This window comes from Lissotriton vulgaris, chromosome 9 (genome assembly GCF_964263255.1).
Source record: "Lissotriton vulgaris chromosome 9, aLisVul1.2, whole genome shotgun sequence".
Classification (NCBI taxonomy): domain Eukaryota; kingdom Metazoa; phylum Chordata; class Amphibia; order Caudata; family Salamandridae; genus Lissotriton; species Lissotriton vulgaris.
In genome coordinates this window covers 1,119,274,228-1,119,291,363 of record NC_141697.1, presented here as the reverse complement: position 1 = coordinate 1,119,291,363, position 17,136 = coordinate 1,119,274,228, and the positions used below count along the sequence as shown (strand labels likewise).

Below are 17,136 nucleotides of genomic sequence, written 5' to 3'. Positions count from 1 at the left end.
AGAAATCTTCTACATGGTAATTAAAACCACCCAGCAAAAGAAAGTGTTTTGTGGGCATTACATGGGTGGCAATATATACAGTTAAACTATAACTGAACTCTTTCATTAGGACCCGGCGTGTGATAAACGAGTGCTCCTTTCCAACAGTCTCCCAAGGATAACTCGGCTTTGTAAATGCCTAGTTCAACCCAGTCAATCGTTAAAGTGTCTATAAACAACGCTCTAATGGTATCTTGAAAAACAATTGCCCTGCTACCACCCAGACTGGTCTCTCTATCAAGTCTAATCATGCAATAATTTCCTGGGAATAATAATGTAACTGACGGAAGGGTGGTAGAACTCATCCAGGTTTCTGTCAAAAAGCATAACTCTGGAGATAGGAAAGAGATTAAGTCCAGGAGTTCTGTTGCATGTTTTGGTAGAGTTCTTACACTGCAGAGAAAAATATTGATGGCAATAGGACCCTGGAGAGGCGCAGAAGCTCTAGTAGTTAATGTTGATTTTAGTATAACATCTTTTCTGATATGGTCGGTGTCATTAGCTTTGTTTCCTCAATGTCTGAAAAGCCAAAGGACCCTCGAATCAGAATGGAAAGCAGTTCATACAGTGCTTAGCTAAAGGAGATATATAGGTCTATGGGGTTATGGTATCCATGCCCTGCCTTCCTATATGCTTTTATTTCATTATCAAGTTCTAAAATGGCTGCAAAGCATCTTTGTTGATGTGATGCAGCCAATCAGCTCTTAGGTTTTCCTCTGCCACAGCCACGGTACTACTGCATCTCTATGTATACACACATTTCAAACTAATTTCTCAAAAGCTATTTAGTAGATTTAAGCAAAATCACAAAAAGCATGAGTCCTGAGCAAAAATCTAGCTTTCTGCCAAATTTAGTGTAAATCCATTCATCTGTTTTAATATACCACAGTTCAATTTTTACGTGGAAAATTACATGGGGAAAACACATTTTGAGAACCTCATTTTTTTTAATTCCCCGACAAATCAACCGAAACTTTTCAGAAAGGAGCTGAGGTGGATGAACCTTTGTTATTATAAGTTTCATGAAGATTCGTCAAACGAAGCCAAAGTTATCTGTGAACCAAAAAATGCATTTCATATGGAAACCTGGTTCTAACTATAACTACACGGTGGCAACCACCAATATGTAATATAAATATATCTTTATACACACACAAAGATATCTCCAAGGTACATCTATGTGGAGTGAGGTAGAGAAAATGTATAGGAACATACCTTTCTATGTTTTCGCCCTCAATATTTTTGTAACGATATTCTGTTCCGTCGATGTTCTGGATTTTATATTCCCAGCCTACACCTCCTTAAAGCACTAACCAGCTTACTCAGTGGGCTCTCCCTAGCTCCTCTCTCAGTCAAACTTGAACTCCTACCTCACTTCTGATACTTACATCTGCAGGAAGTTAATGATAATGCCATCCCTCTCCATGCGAAGTCTTTGCACAAGGGACCTTGTACCACCTGAACGTTCATTCCTCTAATTACTTAACTCCCCACCTATTGCTTATTGGTTCATTGGCTTTGCCTAGTTAATGTGAGTATTCATTCACACTGAGTAGGCCCAGCCCAGCCATGATCCCTAACAAGGACCTACGGATGATAGATCTTTTCTCATGGTGCACCGGTGAGTGAGTGAGTGAGAGTGAGTGAGTGAGTAATCCTTCTAAACACCTCTCAAGCCATGTCACAAGACTAACTAGGTCCAAGGCATGGAAAGTCACCCTGCTCCTCCAGGTATGCATCCTCCATACACCTCTATTCCAAAGAAGCCTGTGACCTAAACAGATATCACAGTTGTAACAATTCCTCTACATAATCTCAGGTTGGGCTGACGCAGAATGTTCTATCTATACGATTTCCAAAGGCACAATGCTATATGAAAGCTTTATGGGAAAAGATCACAGTTGAAAGTACCATGAATTATTAAAATAGGCACCAGGATGCATTTTTGTGATTATGAAAATTATGGAAAAACAGGTTTTGCAGAAGCTGCAGGTGCTTCAACATGCAGCTGCTAGGCTTGTGTTGAAATTACGACGCCATTCCCTGGTCTCAGCTGCTCTCAAAGCCCTTCATCGGTTCATGGTTCTGTTTAAAATCCTTTTCCTCACTTTTAGAGCCTATAGAGTGTCAGGCCCCAAATATCTACTTTTCCTTATTTACTCATTACACCATCGCTCGGAGTCTGTGATCCTCAGCTGCTCATCTTCTCAAACCTCCCACCTTTAGGTGTAAGACCAAAGGTGGCAAACATCTTGCTGTCTTGGGGACCAGGGCCTGGAATAAACTCTCCAGACATCTGAGATTCATTGATTAGGAATCGCTCTTCATGAAATCTTTCAAATCTTACATCTTCACGGCCTCAGATGAATTGTGTCATGCTCTTATGCAGTGATCCTCACTTCTCTTCCACTCTTGCTGTTATGAACTCTGTTCTTTCCCGCTTAGAAGCAGGATTCTCCATTTAGAGTGACAGTTGTGCTATACAAATGCAATATCCATTCAATCATAATTCATGCAAGTACAGTGACTTGGAAAGGATGGCAGGGAGCATTGTTTCTCAGTCTTACAGAATTCGAGTCTGGTCTATTGCTACAGTCCATATTTTAAAACAATTGTAGCTCAGCCCGCTGCCTCGTGGTCACAGGGTTCATTCCTTTTTACTGTACATCAGGACTCCATGAGTTTTAAGGCATCGCTTCCACAGATACGAGCCCTTCCTGCTGCAGGCCAGTGCCCAAGCTCCCGCCCACTACTCGGCTGATAGCAGCCTGCCATATCTGCTCCACTGAAGCCAGAGTGTGGGCATGATGTGTCTAGACATGAGCGAATATATAATCCCCAGGGAGAAACTGGCAGAAATGAGCAGATTTCGCTTGACGTGTCCTTGCTAAACATACAATGCGCTGTTTGTCCACAGACGAAATAAGAAACCAGACTCAGGCCACATTCACTTATGGGCTGTATTGCAACATTGAATGTGGACACGTTTATACTGCATTTTATGCAAGAAATATGGCTCATCTCATGAGTGCACAGTAACGCACAATTATACTGAAAAATACCTCACTGTCAAGGTAGGCTCAACCTGCCAAGATAGGCAAAATTCGTACTAAAACCAAATGGATAATAATCAAACAGTGTTGTTTTTCTGCAGAAGAATAAAGCATGGCTTCCCTAACACCAGTACAACACCCTAAATCGACTCAATATTGTTCTTAGAAATCATTGGTATGCATGCAAGACATATAAAGTCTGCTTTTTATTTTCTAAAGTGGAAAAATATGCTTCTATTACAAACCAAACGTGCTTTATAGAGAATGTTTACTTTAGAATGTAAATTAGAGTGCTTTTCACCCATTTCATTTGAAGGAGAGGCGTAGGACATTTTATTTTAAATTTTAAAGAAGCTTTCATAAAATGATAGCAAGCATTTTCTAATGGGCAGATGCAGCCCCGTGCTCAGTGAGCACTGCAGTAGGCCTTTCTCTTCAGAGATCTTCAATAGGCTGGAGTGGGTCAACACAGCATGTTCTTAAACTTTAGCACCAACCTGCTATCAAGGCGTGTCAGTGGCATGCTACATCATGAAAGCTGATCAACTAAGTTGAAAGCGCATTCCTTGACCTGCTCCCACAGTTTACGGGCGATACAATCCTACTGGAATACTTTGGTGGGCAGTACTTAATTTGTAAAAAAAGTAAGTGCTGGGGATCTCGTCAGAAGGCAGCTTGCACCCGCCATTTCTCCTGTTATCGCTGCCTTAAACAGAACCAACTACTAACCATGAAAGTGGGGAGAGGGTGTGGCGGAATGGCTTGAGCTGCCAACTTTGGAGCTGGGGAACCAGGTTTGAGTCTCGGCATTGGCTCAGCATCCTATGATTCTGGGCAAATCACTTAATTTCCCCGTAAATGAATGTGTCCACACTGGTGCTAATGAAAACCACTGGGGTTGATGATTAAGTGCCAGTGCTGAGCACCGGAAACCACTGGCTCAAATTAAGCACTGGTGGTGAGAAACTTTGTGTATTCCCCTCAGACAGGATCTTGAAATAATAGAGTTTGGAGATGAAGAAGGATCTTAGACACAGGTTGCCCTTTTGTGTTTCTGTGAGCAGCAGCCAGCCTCTTTCTTGCATCCATTATTTCTTGTTCACAGTAATTCGAAGACAAACGAACTGATAGGTGCACCACTATAAAATACTACTATATACGAGGGCCTGGGTATGGATATTGAGGGGGAGTTTATTTTTCGCAACCACTGGGTCACTCCAACTACAGGAAGCAACCAGAATACCACTGTGGTGGCCCAGATCTCAATGTAAGCCAAACCGTACAATTGACAAGGAAACTTCCATGATGAAGCAAACAACAGTCAAGGGCCAGATGCACCAATGACCAGACACTCCCTTAGAAATTTGAAAAACAAATCTGAGAAGAAAATACATCAACATGATTAAGGAATCAAATCGTTAGCAAAAATTGCAGTGCTAAAATTAGGAGGAAATGTTTAAATTAGGCAACAAGAAAATAGTTTATCCTTTGTGTACCATAGATCACCAGCCAGCCAAAAGGATGGTTCAGCTATGCCAGAAAGAACAGACCACAGTAAGTTGCCTTCATTTTATACACACTGCTCCTCCTGTAAAGGGAATGTTGTGGAACATTCAGTGTAGTGACAATATAGACACCCATCAGGGTGAGTGTATGCTGTCCTCTTGGCAAAATGAGTGTAATACTTCAAATATCAGTCAGGAATGATCCCAGGACAGCAGATTCAATTTAACTTTGCTAGGACTTGATTGTCAGCAGGCTGTTGGTTTGATTCGGGGTTCATTGCCGTCAACACTTCCCCCTGGGCCCTTTCAGCTTATTGTGACCCGGCTGCTTGAAGTATGATCATTCTAGGAGAAATACCTAACAAGCAGATCTAGGTCCAATTTCCCTGTATACCAGGTCTGGTAGCTGGATCACTGATTTCTGAAACATGATGCTACTTGGCAGTCAAGTGCAAGCCCCATTCTCTGCAAGCTCTGAATGTCGCAAGCTACCAACCAGTTCACTCTACTCCACCCAAAGGGATTCCAGCACCATCTGTAACCCTATCTCAAAAAGGGTTACAGAGCAAAGGCATCACTGTGTCTGGCAATGCCCTCCTCACGAAAATAACTTAGTGTGACTTGACTGAATCAGTCCCAAATGTCAAAACTGTGTTACCAAGTTATGTTCCCTCCATGCTTCCTACCTATTTATGACTACCTTTGATACCTGTTGCCCATAAGTATGCCAATTGGGCCAAAGAAGCTGGAAAAGTCACACAGAGAACCCATGTTTCGAAAGTCACAAATCCAAATTAGATAGCTCGAATCTGGTTATAGACGTGAGGTATCAGGTGGCTAAATTACATCAGGCGTTAATTCTGAGATTTAGCTACATTTACTAAAACTGAGACTCTACTTAAAAGGAAAGTAACATTTTACTCAACAGATGTGACCTTAATGCAGAAGTCATCTTCTCGAATGGAAAAGCTGCGGATACCACAATCTGCTTCAGTTTTTAAAACCCTTCTCTAAGCAAAATGAGGTGTAACCCCACACTAAGAGACTATTGATTGAAGAAGAGTCACTTCTTAGTAGTTTAACAGGTTTTAGTGATGGCAGAGTGTCCTGACAGCGAGAGTTCTAGCGGCAAGACTAAACGACAAAAGATCAGAATACTTTGAAAGGCACCTGGTCCACAGCCCATACCACAGCTCAGATGTCCAATGTACCAAATTGCAAAACGCAATGGAAAAACACAGCGTAGATATATCTCTCCACAAAGGGCATTACAATGTGTGGTGAAGGTAATGAGCTCCTGCCGTTTCAGCTTCATTTCAGACTACACAGGAGCTATCAAGATTTCCATGCAGGCACCGCAGCCCTCCCAGGTGCCAATGCCAGAGAGCGACCTCAGTTACAGGAAGGACCTTGTCTCATTCGTGTTCTGATGGACTGCCATCATATTCAACCTGATGAAACCTCCTAGCAGTTCAGCATGAGGAGCAACACGTCCAAAAGTCCTGATGGTTGATATTAATAGATATTTATTTATACATTAAGCAATGGGAACACATTCACCATTTCTGTATTGAAGACATTATGGAGACTTCAACTTTCCTACAGTCCTTGTTGACACTGGTCAAACAAAGAAGAGGAGGCAACATCTGTCCTTCAAACCTTGCTCCATGTAGAGCACACCAATAACATAAGCGGGCGGATCCCAGCATTTAGATATTCCTGGTAGGTCCTGTGATCGATTTCTGGTGCATTCTCCTGATACCTGACAATCCTTCGACTCCTTAATCCTTTTATTTGGTGAACTTGTTAAGCAAGGAGTAGCCACCTAGCAATGGTGTACCTTAGAAACAATGATTATAATAGGGTTTTACACAGGCATTTTCACATTGGCTGCAGCCTAGGTGGTTGCTTTCAGAGATGGGTCGGCTCCACTAACACTCCTCTTGGACGCAGCCTCACTCTAGTTGTGGAGTCTTTCAGTGTTGGGCCTCTTTGAAAACTTTTTCTAAAGCTGATTTTGTTTCTAGTCAGGTGCTGGTTTTACTTTCTTTGGACTAAAGTAAAAATAATTAGACATTAAAAACTTCTTACAAGAGCGAATTTCCACATCGCAATGTGATTTGCTCCTGATAGAGCATCGTTCCATCTCATAAAAAATAATTTTGGGTGCAAGCAGTCCTATTGTTGTAGATGTTGTGGCCCTTCCTCACTGGGAGCAGTTAAGGAACTCTGTCATCCAAGATTTGATACATTGGCTGTTTTCTGCCTTCTCCACCTCTTGTTACATGCACTTTTCTCTTGCTCAATGTAAAACAAGGAAGCATCTGCACTGGATAAACAAATCAGTAAATAGATAGGTTGCACTCGCAAGAAGGCACCAAACTGCTACTAAAGCATCAAACATGACCTACTAATCGCGAAAGGCCCTGAAGAAGACCCCTTTTTGTGTTGTGAGTAAAATCTTTGCAACAGGAAGCCGCATATTCTGAAGAGGGTTCTTGTATCTCATGGCGGCACGGCAGGCTGTTTCAGTGTAGGTTGGTGTTACTCAGTCTTTCTCAACAGTCACTGGGAGGTAGTTATCAGAAGTGAGCTTACAGAGGCGGATGAGTTATTACTAATTGCCGTGCGCTTTATCTTGCATTTTTCTGGTAGGCCTTCCTATAACAATGTCAATGCCCAAATGCTCCTCCTCCTCTTCAACACAATCCATTCTAGCCTGCCAGAATGTCAAACAAGCTTTTAACTCAAAAAAATGCAACACAACCTCCATCTCTCTGCCCGCCTCCGAGGATGATAATGCATGTTATCATGCTTGTTTTATTACTTGGTTTCAAGGATTATCAGGGCTCCCTGCCATCCTAATTATGTGTGCCATGAAGGCAATGTGATGCTTCGACTAATGAACATTGGCACATGAGTGTGAGCAGAAAGCATGGATAGTAGAGAAACGACATGGAAACTATTTCACACGTTTGCACATTGTCACCATGTAAGGACCGCAACCGATGATGAAATGCTAATGGGAAGTCTGAAAACAAAGTTTAATCCAGCGGGTTTCGCAGAAAGTGCGCTTTGCTGTAAAAAAAAATAGCTTCATTCCTTCACTTCGACAGGTCATCTGCTATGTTTTAACTATCGTAGAATGCACAACCGTGTGACATTTTAGATTAACGCATCAAGAAGTTCAAAACGCGCGTTTTTCTTTCCACAATTTCATGTTTATGTGTAACAAAGATTCTCAATCTTGCATGACGAAGGTGTACCATCGTAAGGAGACAAATTAGTACAGGTTTGAAGAAAAATAGGAATTATTCCTACATGTTTTGGTTGTGAATTTTTGGAAAAATGAACTCAACTCATTTTTTTTTAAATTGAGATGAAGACAATGGAATGTTTACAATGAAAATGCACTTTTCAGAAAATTAAGCATTCTCATAAACATAGCACAAGCGCTCGAGCATTACTGTTTTTATTTAAAGGAAACATTTTTTCCAAATTCAAATATCTAGACAATGCAGATGACCAGAAGATGTTTTCAAATACATTATTTGAGGGAGAAACCATTCCTGAAACTCGTAAAGCGCAAGTTTGCTATCCCTTTGATTCAATCATCATTTCAATAAGTGTGAAACGATATAAAACGTTGCTAGTTTTTGAAGATATTCCACATTTTCCTTTCCAACTCAATATTTTTTGGGGGAAATGCCAACAGGACGCGCAGCCCATACATACCTTCTGCAGCTGAGCTTCCAGTTTGCTGCACTCCTCTTTCTTTTGTTCTATGGCGAGTTCCAGAGATTTTACTTTGGAGTCTCTTTTCAAACCTGATGAGGTCAGCGTCGACGCGTGCTCTTTGAGGTCGATTAGACTGGACTGAAAGGTAGGGAAAAGCAATTGTAAGTCGTGAGACTGAGCAATCGTAAAATAATCTAAACTCCATGGCCGGGCTGAAAAATGCAAATTAAAGCAGACATATATGCACACTGACGTCATTACATGCAGTTTCATGAGGCACAACTAGGTCACCTTAATTTGAAAATATATGTCAAATATCTAACAAATATTTTTAAATGTTGCGAGATGCACACCTCTTTATTCATGTTCTTGGCTTCATTATATACTTTTATCCAATGTTGCGTGCTGCACTGGTGTGGGTGCCATACCCCATAGGCCCCTAGTTACAATGCACATAGAGTTTGAGGTGACACATCACCCCAAAACCAGTGGCACAGCTATGAGCGATTCGCGCCTTTTTCTTATTTCTTCATGGCACACATTTTTTCATCATCGTTATTCTTCTTTTTAACGTAATTATCTCTTCTAGATTCATCTTTTGTCTTTTATCTCCACACGTATGATATCATGCAAATTTCCCATTTTTTCTCATGTTCAAAGTCGTCCATCCGGACCTCATTTAAGAACAAGTACAAACGCATCCAGTTCATGTGAAGCAGTGATTTATTAAACCCAATGCATTTCGGGCCCTCTCAAGCCCTTCGTCGGGGGAAACTGCTTCATCTCCGTGGCATTTCACTTCTACCTTCCTCCGCGCCAAAAAAGTTATCTAACAAAGACATAGGGGCTCATTATGAAAGCGGTGAATCCTCCACCGGCAGCATGCCGGTGGTGGATTCTCTGCATCTGCATAGGATATGATGTTGAGTCCATGGGTCTGACGATGTCGGCCAGGGGTGTCATGCAGATGTTGAACAAGGTGGGATTGAGGTAAGATCCTTATGTGACACCACAGATGATGCTCTTGGGCTTCGAGGTGAAGGGGAGAAGGCAGATTCTCCGGGTGCGTCCTGTGAGGAAGGATGCAATCCATTTAAGAGTGTCTACCTAGACGCCAATATAGCGGAGTCTTCTGATGGAGGTGTGGTGGGATATGGTGTTGAAGGCTGCTGAAAGGTCAAGGAGTATCAGCGCTGTTTCACCCTGGTCGAAAAGGGTTCTGATGTCATCCGTGGTGGTGATCAGGGCAGTCTTGGTGCTGTGGTTAGTGCAGAATCCGGATTGAGAGGAGGCAAGTAGGTTGTTTCTTTCTAGGTGTTCAGTGAGCTGGTGGTTGTCGGTCTTCTCGAGGACTTTGCCTGGGAAGGGGAGCATCGAATTGAGGAAGGTATTTTTGAGTTTGGAGGGGTCGGCAGAGGGTTTCTTCAGGAGGAGTCTGACCTCTGCTTGTTTCCATGTATCGAGGAAGGTGGCCATTGTGATGTATGTGTTAAGAATGGAGGTGAGTGCACTGCTGACTTCTTTGTGTCTGAGGTTGAAGATGTGGTGGGGGCAGGGGTAAGTGGGTGCTCCTGAATGAATGGAGGTCGTGTTGGCTGTAGTGTTCTACGTGGTGAGTACGTTCCTGATCGTGAGCGCATGGCTGTAGGCAGTGTCCATTAGTGTGAAGAGGTTGTCGATGTCAAAGGCTTGGGGAGCAAAGTTGCAGTAGATAGCCGATATCTTGTTGTGGATGTAGTTCGCTAGTGTGTTGCAGACTTCTTGGGAAGGGCAGACCATGTTTTCGGTGGCTGAAGGGCAGGGAAATTTTCTGACAATGCTGAATAGTTTGTTGGTGTGGTTGGCCTTGCCTCGATCTGGATTGTCAGGGCATCTCTTTTTGTGTCCTTGAGGCGTTGGTGGTATTTGTTGAGTGCTGCCCTGAAGGCGGTGTGGCATTTCTGTCTGAGCGGCAACGTCTTTCTAGTCATTTGCATTTGCATTTGATGCTCCAGAGTTCTGGTGTATATCAACTGGCATGTTTTGTGGAGCTGGTAGTATTGACAGGTTCATGGGGGCAGACGTGGTAGCTTGCATGAGATAAGAGGCAAGAGTAGAATCATTTACAAAATAGATACTCTAAGGGCCCTCATGGATCCTCAAAAGGACATAGTACTTTGAGAATAAAGCATGGAACTCATCATCATACTGTAGGGATTTTGAGTGACTCTTTGCTTACACACAATGGTCTTTGATGTGATGGCAATTTCAGTGCTTATAAAGTAGGTGTTCCCTGAAAATAATAACTCTTGTTTTCACAGACTTTCTCCAAGAAACATCAATAGTATATCAAGATTGCACGGAACGTAAACGATTGCTGTTAAGAATAGGCGGTAAATCCATTTGATGGATAGTTTTCTTTGGATTTTGAAGCAAAAAAATACATTTATGAAGAAAAATACTATGAACCTTCAGAACAAAGTACGTTCATTTTATGAAAATGAAAATTATTGATTATAACCTAAATAAGGCGGAGAAGTTTCTGGTTCTTAGTGGCAAAGAGGAATTAGCCTTTGCAAAGGACCCTGATTGGCTGAGCTCTGAATCAGAATGGACAAGGCACACAGTTGGTTTATTAGGTTATTATTTGTGCTGGTAGGATTTCAATTTATGTGCGAAAATTCCTTAGTCGCAGAATATTGATATCAGATTGACAGCTAATCCTGCACTTAAAGCTACATGTTCTGGGGACACAGAACATAGAACAAATGGGTTCTTCATAGTAAATCTGATTATAAATACACTATTTAGGGCTAAGCCATTGTTAACTATATTCCGATAGTATCTATACACTGTGAGATACCAGAATTCTTGCGAGGCAGTATGCTAGCCCCAATTCCTAAGGCACGCTCTAAAAGCGATCCCAAAAAGTTCATTCTAAAAGTCTGTCATGTGGCTATGAGTAAATGCAATATTACATTGGACTCTTCACAAATATCCACAAGGACCAAACCCAATAGGCTCATATAAACCCAACACGGTCAAAGTCAGTTGATTTTGGTTTTCTTTGAAACTATTAATGCTAGCTTTTTCCAGTAAGGTGGATGCTACATTGCCATACACAATAGTACCATTAAATGGCAAATATAATAACACTCTGGATATCAAAAATGTAATCAGCCATGCAGAAATAATTCCGGGTTGCATGTTCTTCCACGTTTAGAACTTAGCAGAGGTGCAGCAAGAACTGAGGCTGAGAGAGGACTGTGCTGGGTCCATGGCCAAGAACGCAAACTCACTCAAATGTTCAGCTAACCAGCCCTCTGCCGGAAAGGATAAATCAGTGACATTGGATGAAGTGGAAGATGAAGTATCAGTGGTGTCAGAATTCACACTCTACAACCAGTTGGTCAAGGTGGATACGAAAAAATATAGAGAGAGGGTGTTGTGTAAAGTCACATGCCAACAGAGGACTGACAACCAGCTCTGTAGAACCAAACACATTCAGTCATCTTGAAGTTCAGGCCTCACAGAAAGTATGTGCAGTAAGTCACATGCACAAAAATGATAAATGAAACAAAGGGAGATAACTTCAGATTCCAGAAAGATTAAAAGGAACAAAACAGAAAATCCAGGTGCATTTCTGTTACTATTCTACTAAAGAATGTATCTATATTTTTCAAACTTTTATCGATTGACATGTTTCATAGCATAGGGCACTAAGGGACAGATGTATCAAAAAAATGTTGCGATTCCCTAATGGTGAATCTTTGCGATTCACAATTAGGGAATCGCAAAAAGGCAGACATGAAAGTGTGTAGTACACTTTCTGATATTCCTAAGGGGTTACAAATGACCTACCACATGAATAATAATGAGGTAGGACGCTATTTGTGACCCCGTAGGAATCGCAAAAATCACAAGGATGGTGGACTGCTGAGATCAGCAGACCACCATGTCTGTGATTGCTTTTAAATAAAGCAATCTTTTTTTGTAAAGCAGCACGTTTTCCTTAAAGGAAAATGAGATGCCTTACAAAAAGAAAAAGGAAAAGATTTATTTTCATTTTATAAGAGCAGGCAGTGGTCTGTGGACCACTGCCTGCTCTTAAGCTTTCACAAACATTCACAAAGGGAAAGGAGTCCCTTGTGGACCCCTTCCCATTTGCAAATGGGTTGCCACCTACTTGAATCAGGTGGCAAATTGTGAATGTTTTGCGACGCCTTCAAGGTTACAAAACATTCATGCATACCGTCAGGATTCGCCATTTGGAAGGGACGCCCTAAACACGCACCTTCCAAATAGCCAGCTCACCAACCCATTTTGCGATTCGGTAACAGGTTACGGAATCACAAAATTGGGTTTGATGCATTGCAAAAGCAGTTTTTGCAATCGCAAACGGGCCGATTCTGTGAACCTGAAAAGTTCAAAAGCCTTGCCAGTCACCCACGCAATTTTGTATTTGACAAAAGCAGCTGGAAGCTGCTGTACTTTAGGGAATTGTGTTCTACAGTGAAGTTTGCAATTATATTATTAACTTCAAGTATTTATCACATTTTAGAAAAACATAAACGTTCCACATAATTGTCTGTAACTTCGTGCTTAGAGTTACATGCACCAGAGTTAACCTGCATCTATAAATCCAAGTGTAGCCTCTTCGCTGGCAATAGAATAGAGCTACAGGTTTTGTTCATAGTGTACTCAAGCATTTCTAAATAACACTTTGAACTATTTGATCATGCATGTAATGGTGTATCTATATATGTATATTTTCCAGCATGCACCAAACTATAAATCAATGGAGAGTGTTACTACAAAATTGTGTGCATTACCGGCTGGCAGGTGCTAGGGGAATCACCAGGGAAAGAGACGCAAGTGAAACAGAAGAAAGTGATTAACTGGCCTCCACTGGACCCAATGAGAAATGAAAGAAATAGAGAAGAGGGGCGTACAAGGGCTGGGAGGTGTGCTCCTCAGGCAGGACAGGTGCAGGGAGATCATACGCCAAAATTATTTCTTTTTTATTTATTAGGGTCTGGTTTCTATGTTGTGTTCAGGAAGACTATTACACAGATATTTGAAAGTCATTATACACACTATTTAAATGTGATATACTGGTATACCTAAAGTTATACATCTGATATTTTCATTCCATTTATGTGTAGGTAATATAAACTTTTAATATACTATATATTGTGTTTTACAAGGGGCGGGGAGGTTCCTGAAGGACACCAACTGGCTGAATTTAGTTATTCATTTGAAGCCCATATCTCTAGATCTGGTCCTTGTAGTGAGGAAACTCATATCTGTTACTGGCCAAACACATTTTTGTTTTCAATTCTTACCAATTTACAAAGGCGTGTCAAAAAAATGTCATGAATTAGCACACAACTATAACTTTACAGCAAGTGCTGTTAGGATATTTCAGAGCATTAGGGCCTGGTTAGTATATTCAGAAAGAAAAAAAGCAAGCACGATAAAAGAGCTAGTGGAAATTATGGAAATGAAGAAATTAATGAGGTTGACTGTAAGGTTGATATTAGCACCTTGTGGCAGGAATTTACTATTGGTTAGGGCTTAAATTGCGTTTGAAGACAAGACTTATCAACCGTAAGTATGCATGTACACAAAAAACGACTTATCGACAGGAACACAGGGTCTCACTTAATACATTATTTCATATGTAATACAAAAAAAGTCACTGACCTCTTTCTCTGTCAGTTCAACTTGTAAAGCATTAACTTTGTCCTTCAGATCTTTGTTCTCTTTCTTATAATTCTCAATCTCGTCCAGCCTTTCCCGATCATCTCGTTCCCTTTGTTCTTTCAAGCGTTCAATAATTCTTTCCTGTTACAAAGACAGATAGTACCACAAGATTAAAACTGAATTGGCAGTAAACGTTTTGTAGTGTACTTTTCATTCTTGTAATATATATTACTCTTTTGGCAGCTACATTCTGACACAAACATTGGCACATTGAAGGCACAGATAGTTATTCGGGGTTCTTCATGTATTGCTCTGTTTCAGATAAAAGTTTCTTTGTCTAATAAAAGTTCAAGTGCAAACAAGAAGGAAATCCTTTCATTGTCACTAACAAACCATTTTAATTGTAGCTTTGATAGGAAAAAATAATAGCTTTATCAAACTAATAAAGTGATAGTATCTAACATTTGTATACATAATGTAACAGCTAGAGCCCCATTGAAATGTCTCTCTGACATATACCGATTTCAGTTTTCACCGACCGATAAGGTTTTATTAAGGCCTTATTCACCATTTAACTGAGTAGAGCATTTCTCTCTGATAAACCCAACAAACTGACACATGAAACATCACAATATGATTTCCATAAAATAATTTCAATGTACATATATATCTTGTACATTAAATAAAACAAAACCTGAAGAAATTAAACTATTCATGTCTGTAAAAGTAGCAGAAACTATTGTCATAATGCTTACCGTACGCCCAGTAATGCAACAGAATAAAGATTACTTTGACCAATGCCTTCACCTCATCAACTCCACATAGCTGGCTGATGGCATCCAGAATGGACAAAAGATATCCTTCACAAATTGTTAAGTATGATGCACTGTCCTGTTTCACAATCTGTACTACGTCATATAAAAAACTATTATTTAGCCTGTCCTAGTAGCCATTGTGATACTGGACTTTGTCCTCTACTGTACCATTACTGCCCTCAACATTAGAATGAAGAGTTGATTGATGACCGTGGTACTTGACAGGTGAAAATAATGCAAAATGCGACAGGCATGCTCTTTGAGTATTGCCCATCAATATTACTGATTCTTCTACTTAAACCTGAGGAGTGACATCCAGTCATATAGTATGCTTTATCTGCTACCCATAGCTTTAACAACTGTAAACTAGGAAGGATCGGTAGAAACCCCACACGCCACACAAGAAACTGTTAAATTAGAGTGGACCCAGGATGACTGCATAATGAGTGTTAGATCTGGCATCCTTGGCGTGGTTTTACCCCTAAAATGTTTACCTTCAATCCTGTTTTGCTGACTTCGTTTTTGCTGGACTTAAGACTCTGCTCATGCTGCCACTGCTAATCAGTGATAAAGTGCATGTATTCTTTCCTTTAAAAATGGTAGATTAGCTGATACCCATTTGGTATACTTCATTTACTGTACTTCTCTAGTAAAGTGGCACTATTTGTGCCCAGGGCCTGTAAATTAAATACTACTAGTGGGTCTGCAGCACTGATTGTGTCACCCACTTAAATAGCACTTTAAACATGTCTCTCACCTGCCATTGCAGGAAGCCTGTGTCTGTCCAGTTTTCAACTGTCATTTTGGCCTGGCAAACTAAACCTTCTGCCAGGCCCAAATCTTTCTTTTTAATACATATAAGTCAGCCCTAGGGTAGGCTTTGGACAACCCAGAGGGCAGGATGTTATGTTATGTTGATTTGAATAGCTCACTAGTCACCCCAGAGAGTATCCGCATGCCTTGGCAAGGTGTATAGGTGTGTGTTCCCAAGGTGCTTATAAGAAGAGACAGGTCTTCATCTTCTTGCAGAACTCAAGAAGTGAGGAGGAGGTTCTGATGTGTTGAGGGAGGTTGTGCAAATCCTGGGTGCGATGTAGGACAATGAGCGACCTCCAGTTTTGCTTTTGCGAATGTGTAGCGTGTGTGCGAATGAGAGTGAGGCAGAGCAGAGGTGTTTAATGGGTCGGTGAAAGTGTATGTCACTATTCAGGTATTCTCGTCCTGTGTAGTGTAGGACTTTGTGTATGTGACTAGTTTGAATCGGATGTGCTTGTGAATGAGGAGCCAGTTAAGCATTGTTATGTGAGGTGTGATGTGAGTGTAGCATGGGAGGTCGAGTATGAGTCTTGCAGCTTCTTTCTGGATGGTCTGGAGTCTGTGTGGGAGTTGTTTGGAGATTCCGGTGTAGAGAGACTTGTCATAGTTCAGCCTGCTGGTGATGAGTGCTTGTGTGATGGTCCGTCTGGTGGTATGAGGCAACCATTTGAAAGTCTTACTCCGCATGCGTAGGATGTGGAAGCAGGAAGTGCATGCTGCGTTGAATTGAGTCGTCATGTTGAGCTTGTCATCTAGGTATGGTCTGCGAATCTAGGGGTTGTCCTAGCTCTGACAGCCACCAGGAGCCACATTATACATGCAGCGCATTTTCCTTCATTGCGCTCGGTGCACCTTTTGTCAGAACTGACCTTCAGGCAGTTGTTTCGCTTCCACTCTGTTACCATGGTCATGCAGTTGGTGAAGTTGGTTCTGCGGGTGTTTGTCTTGTCTGTCAGGGAGAGGATGAGTTGGGTGTCATGTATTTAAAAAGGTATGCATTCAAAAAGACGGAGATGTACTTTTAAGTTTTACACGTACCAGTTGTGAAAAACTCTTAAATTCGATTTTCACTACTTCGTAGCCCACCTCTCCCATAGGATAACTTTAGACTTACCTTATTGCATTTATTAAGCTGTAATTTCCAAATGGGAACAGGCAGTCAATTCATGTTTGGTGTCTTTAGAATTGTAATGAAAAATACTAACTTATAGTGAAGTCAGATTTTTTATTACAATTTTGAAAATCCCACTTTTGGAAAGTTGGCATTTTCCTGCATTAGCCATTTGGTGCCTGTAGCTTGTCTCTGGGTGACAAGACTGGGTGTAGTAGACAGTTGGATTTTGTGTATTCCTCCTAGACAGCCACGCACAATAGGGAGCTTAGGAAGGCCTAGATGAACCATCACTGGCAAGACGGGAGGGAGCGGCTGGGCCTAGCCCCACTTACACTTGATAAGCTGTGTCCTGTCTCCACACAAAGGGCTGC

At 41.3% G+C, this 17,136-nt stretch overlaps 1 protein-coding gene across 4 annotated transcripts in view; it reads right to left on the bottom strand.

The window, feature by feature from the left end:
• ERC2 (ELKS/RAB6-interacting/CAST family member 2) overlaps nucleotides 1-17,136 on the bottom strand; it is a 2,191,867-nt gene that overhangs the window by 1,054,559 nt on the left and 1,120,172 nt on the right. For all 4 annotated transcript variants that reach the window (XM_086939131.1, XM_086939132.1, XM_086939133.1 and 1 more), the window contains 2 exons: nucleotides 14,021-14,161; nucleotides 8,333-8,473 (listed from right to left, as the gene is read on the bottom strand). In XM_086939131.1, coding sequence (XP_086795257.1) covers nucleotides 8,333-8,473; nucleotides 14,021-14,161 — 282 coding nt within the window. The remainder of the gene's footprint in view (nucleotides 1-8,332; nucleotides 8,474-14,020; nucleotides 14,162-17,136) is intronic.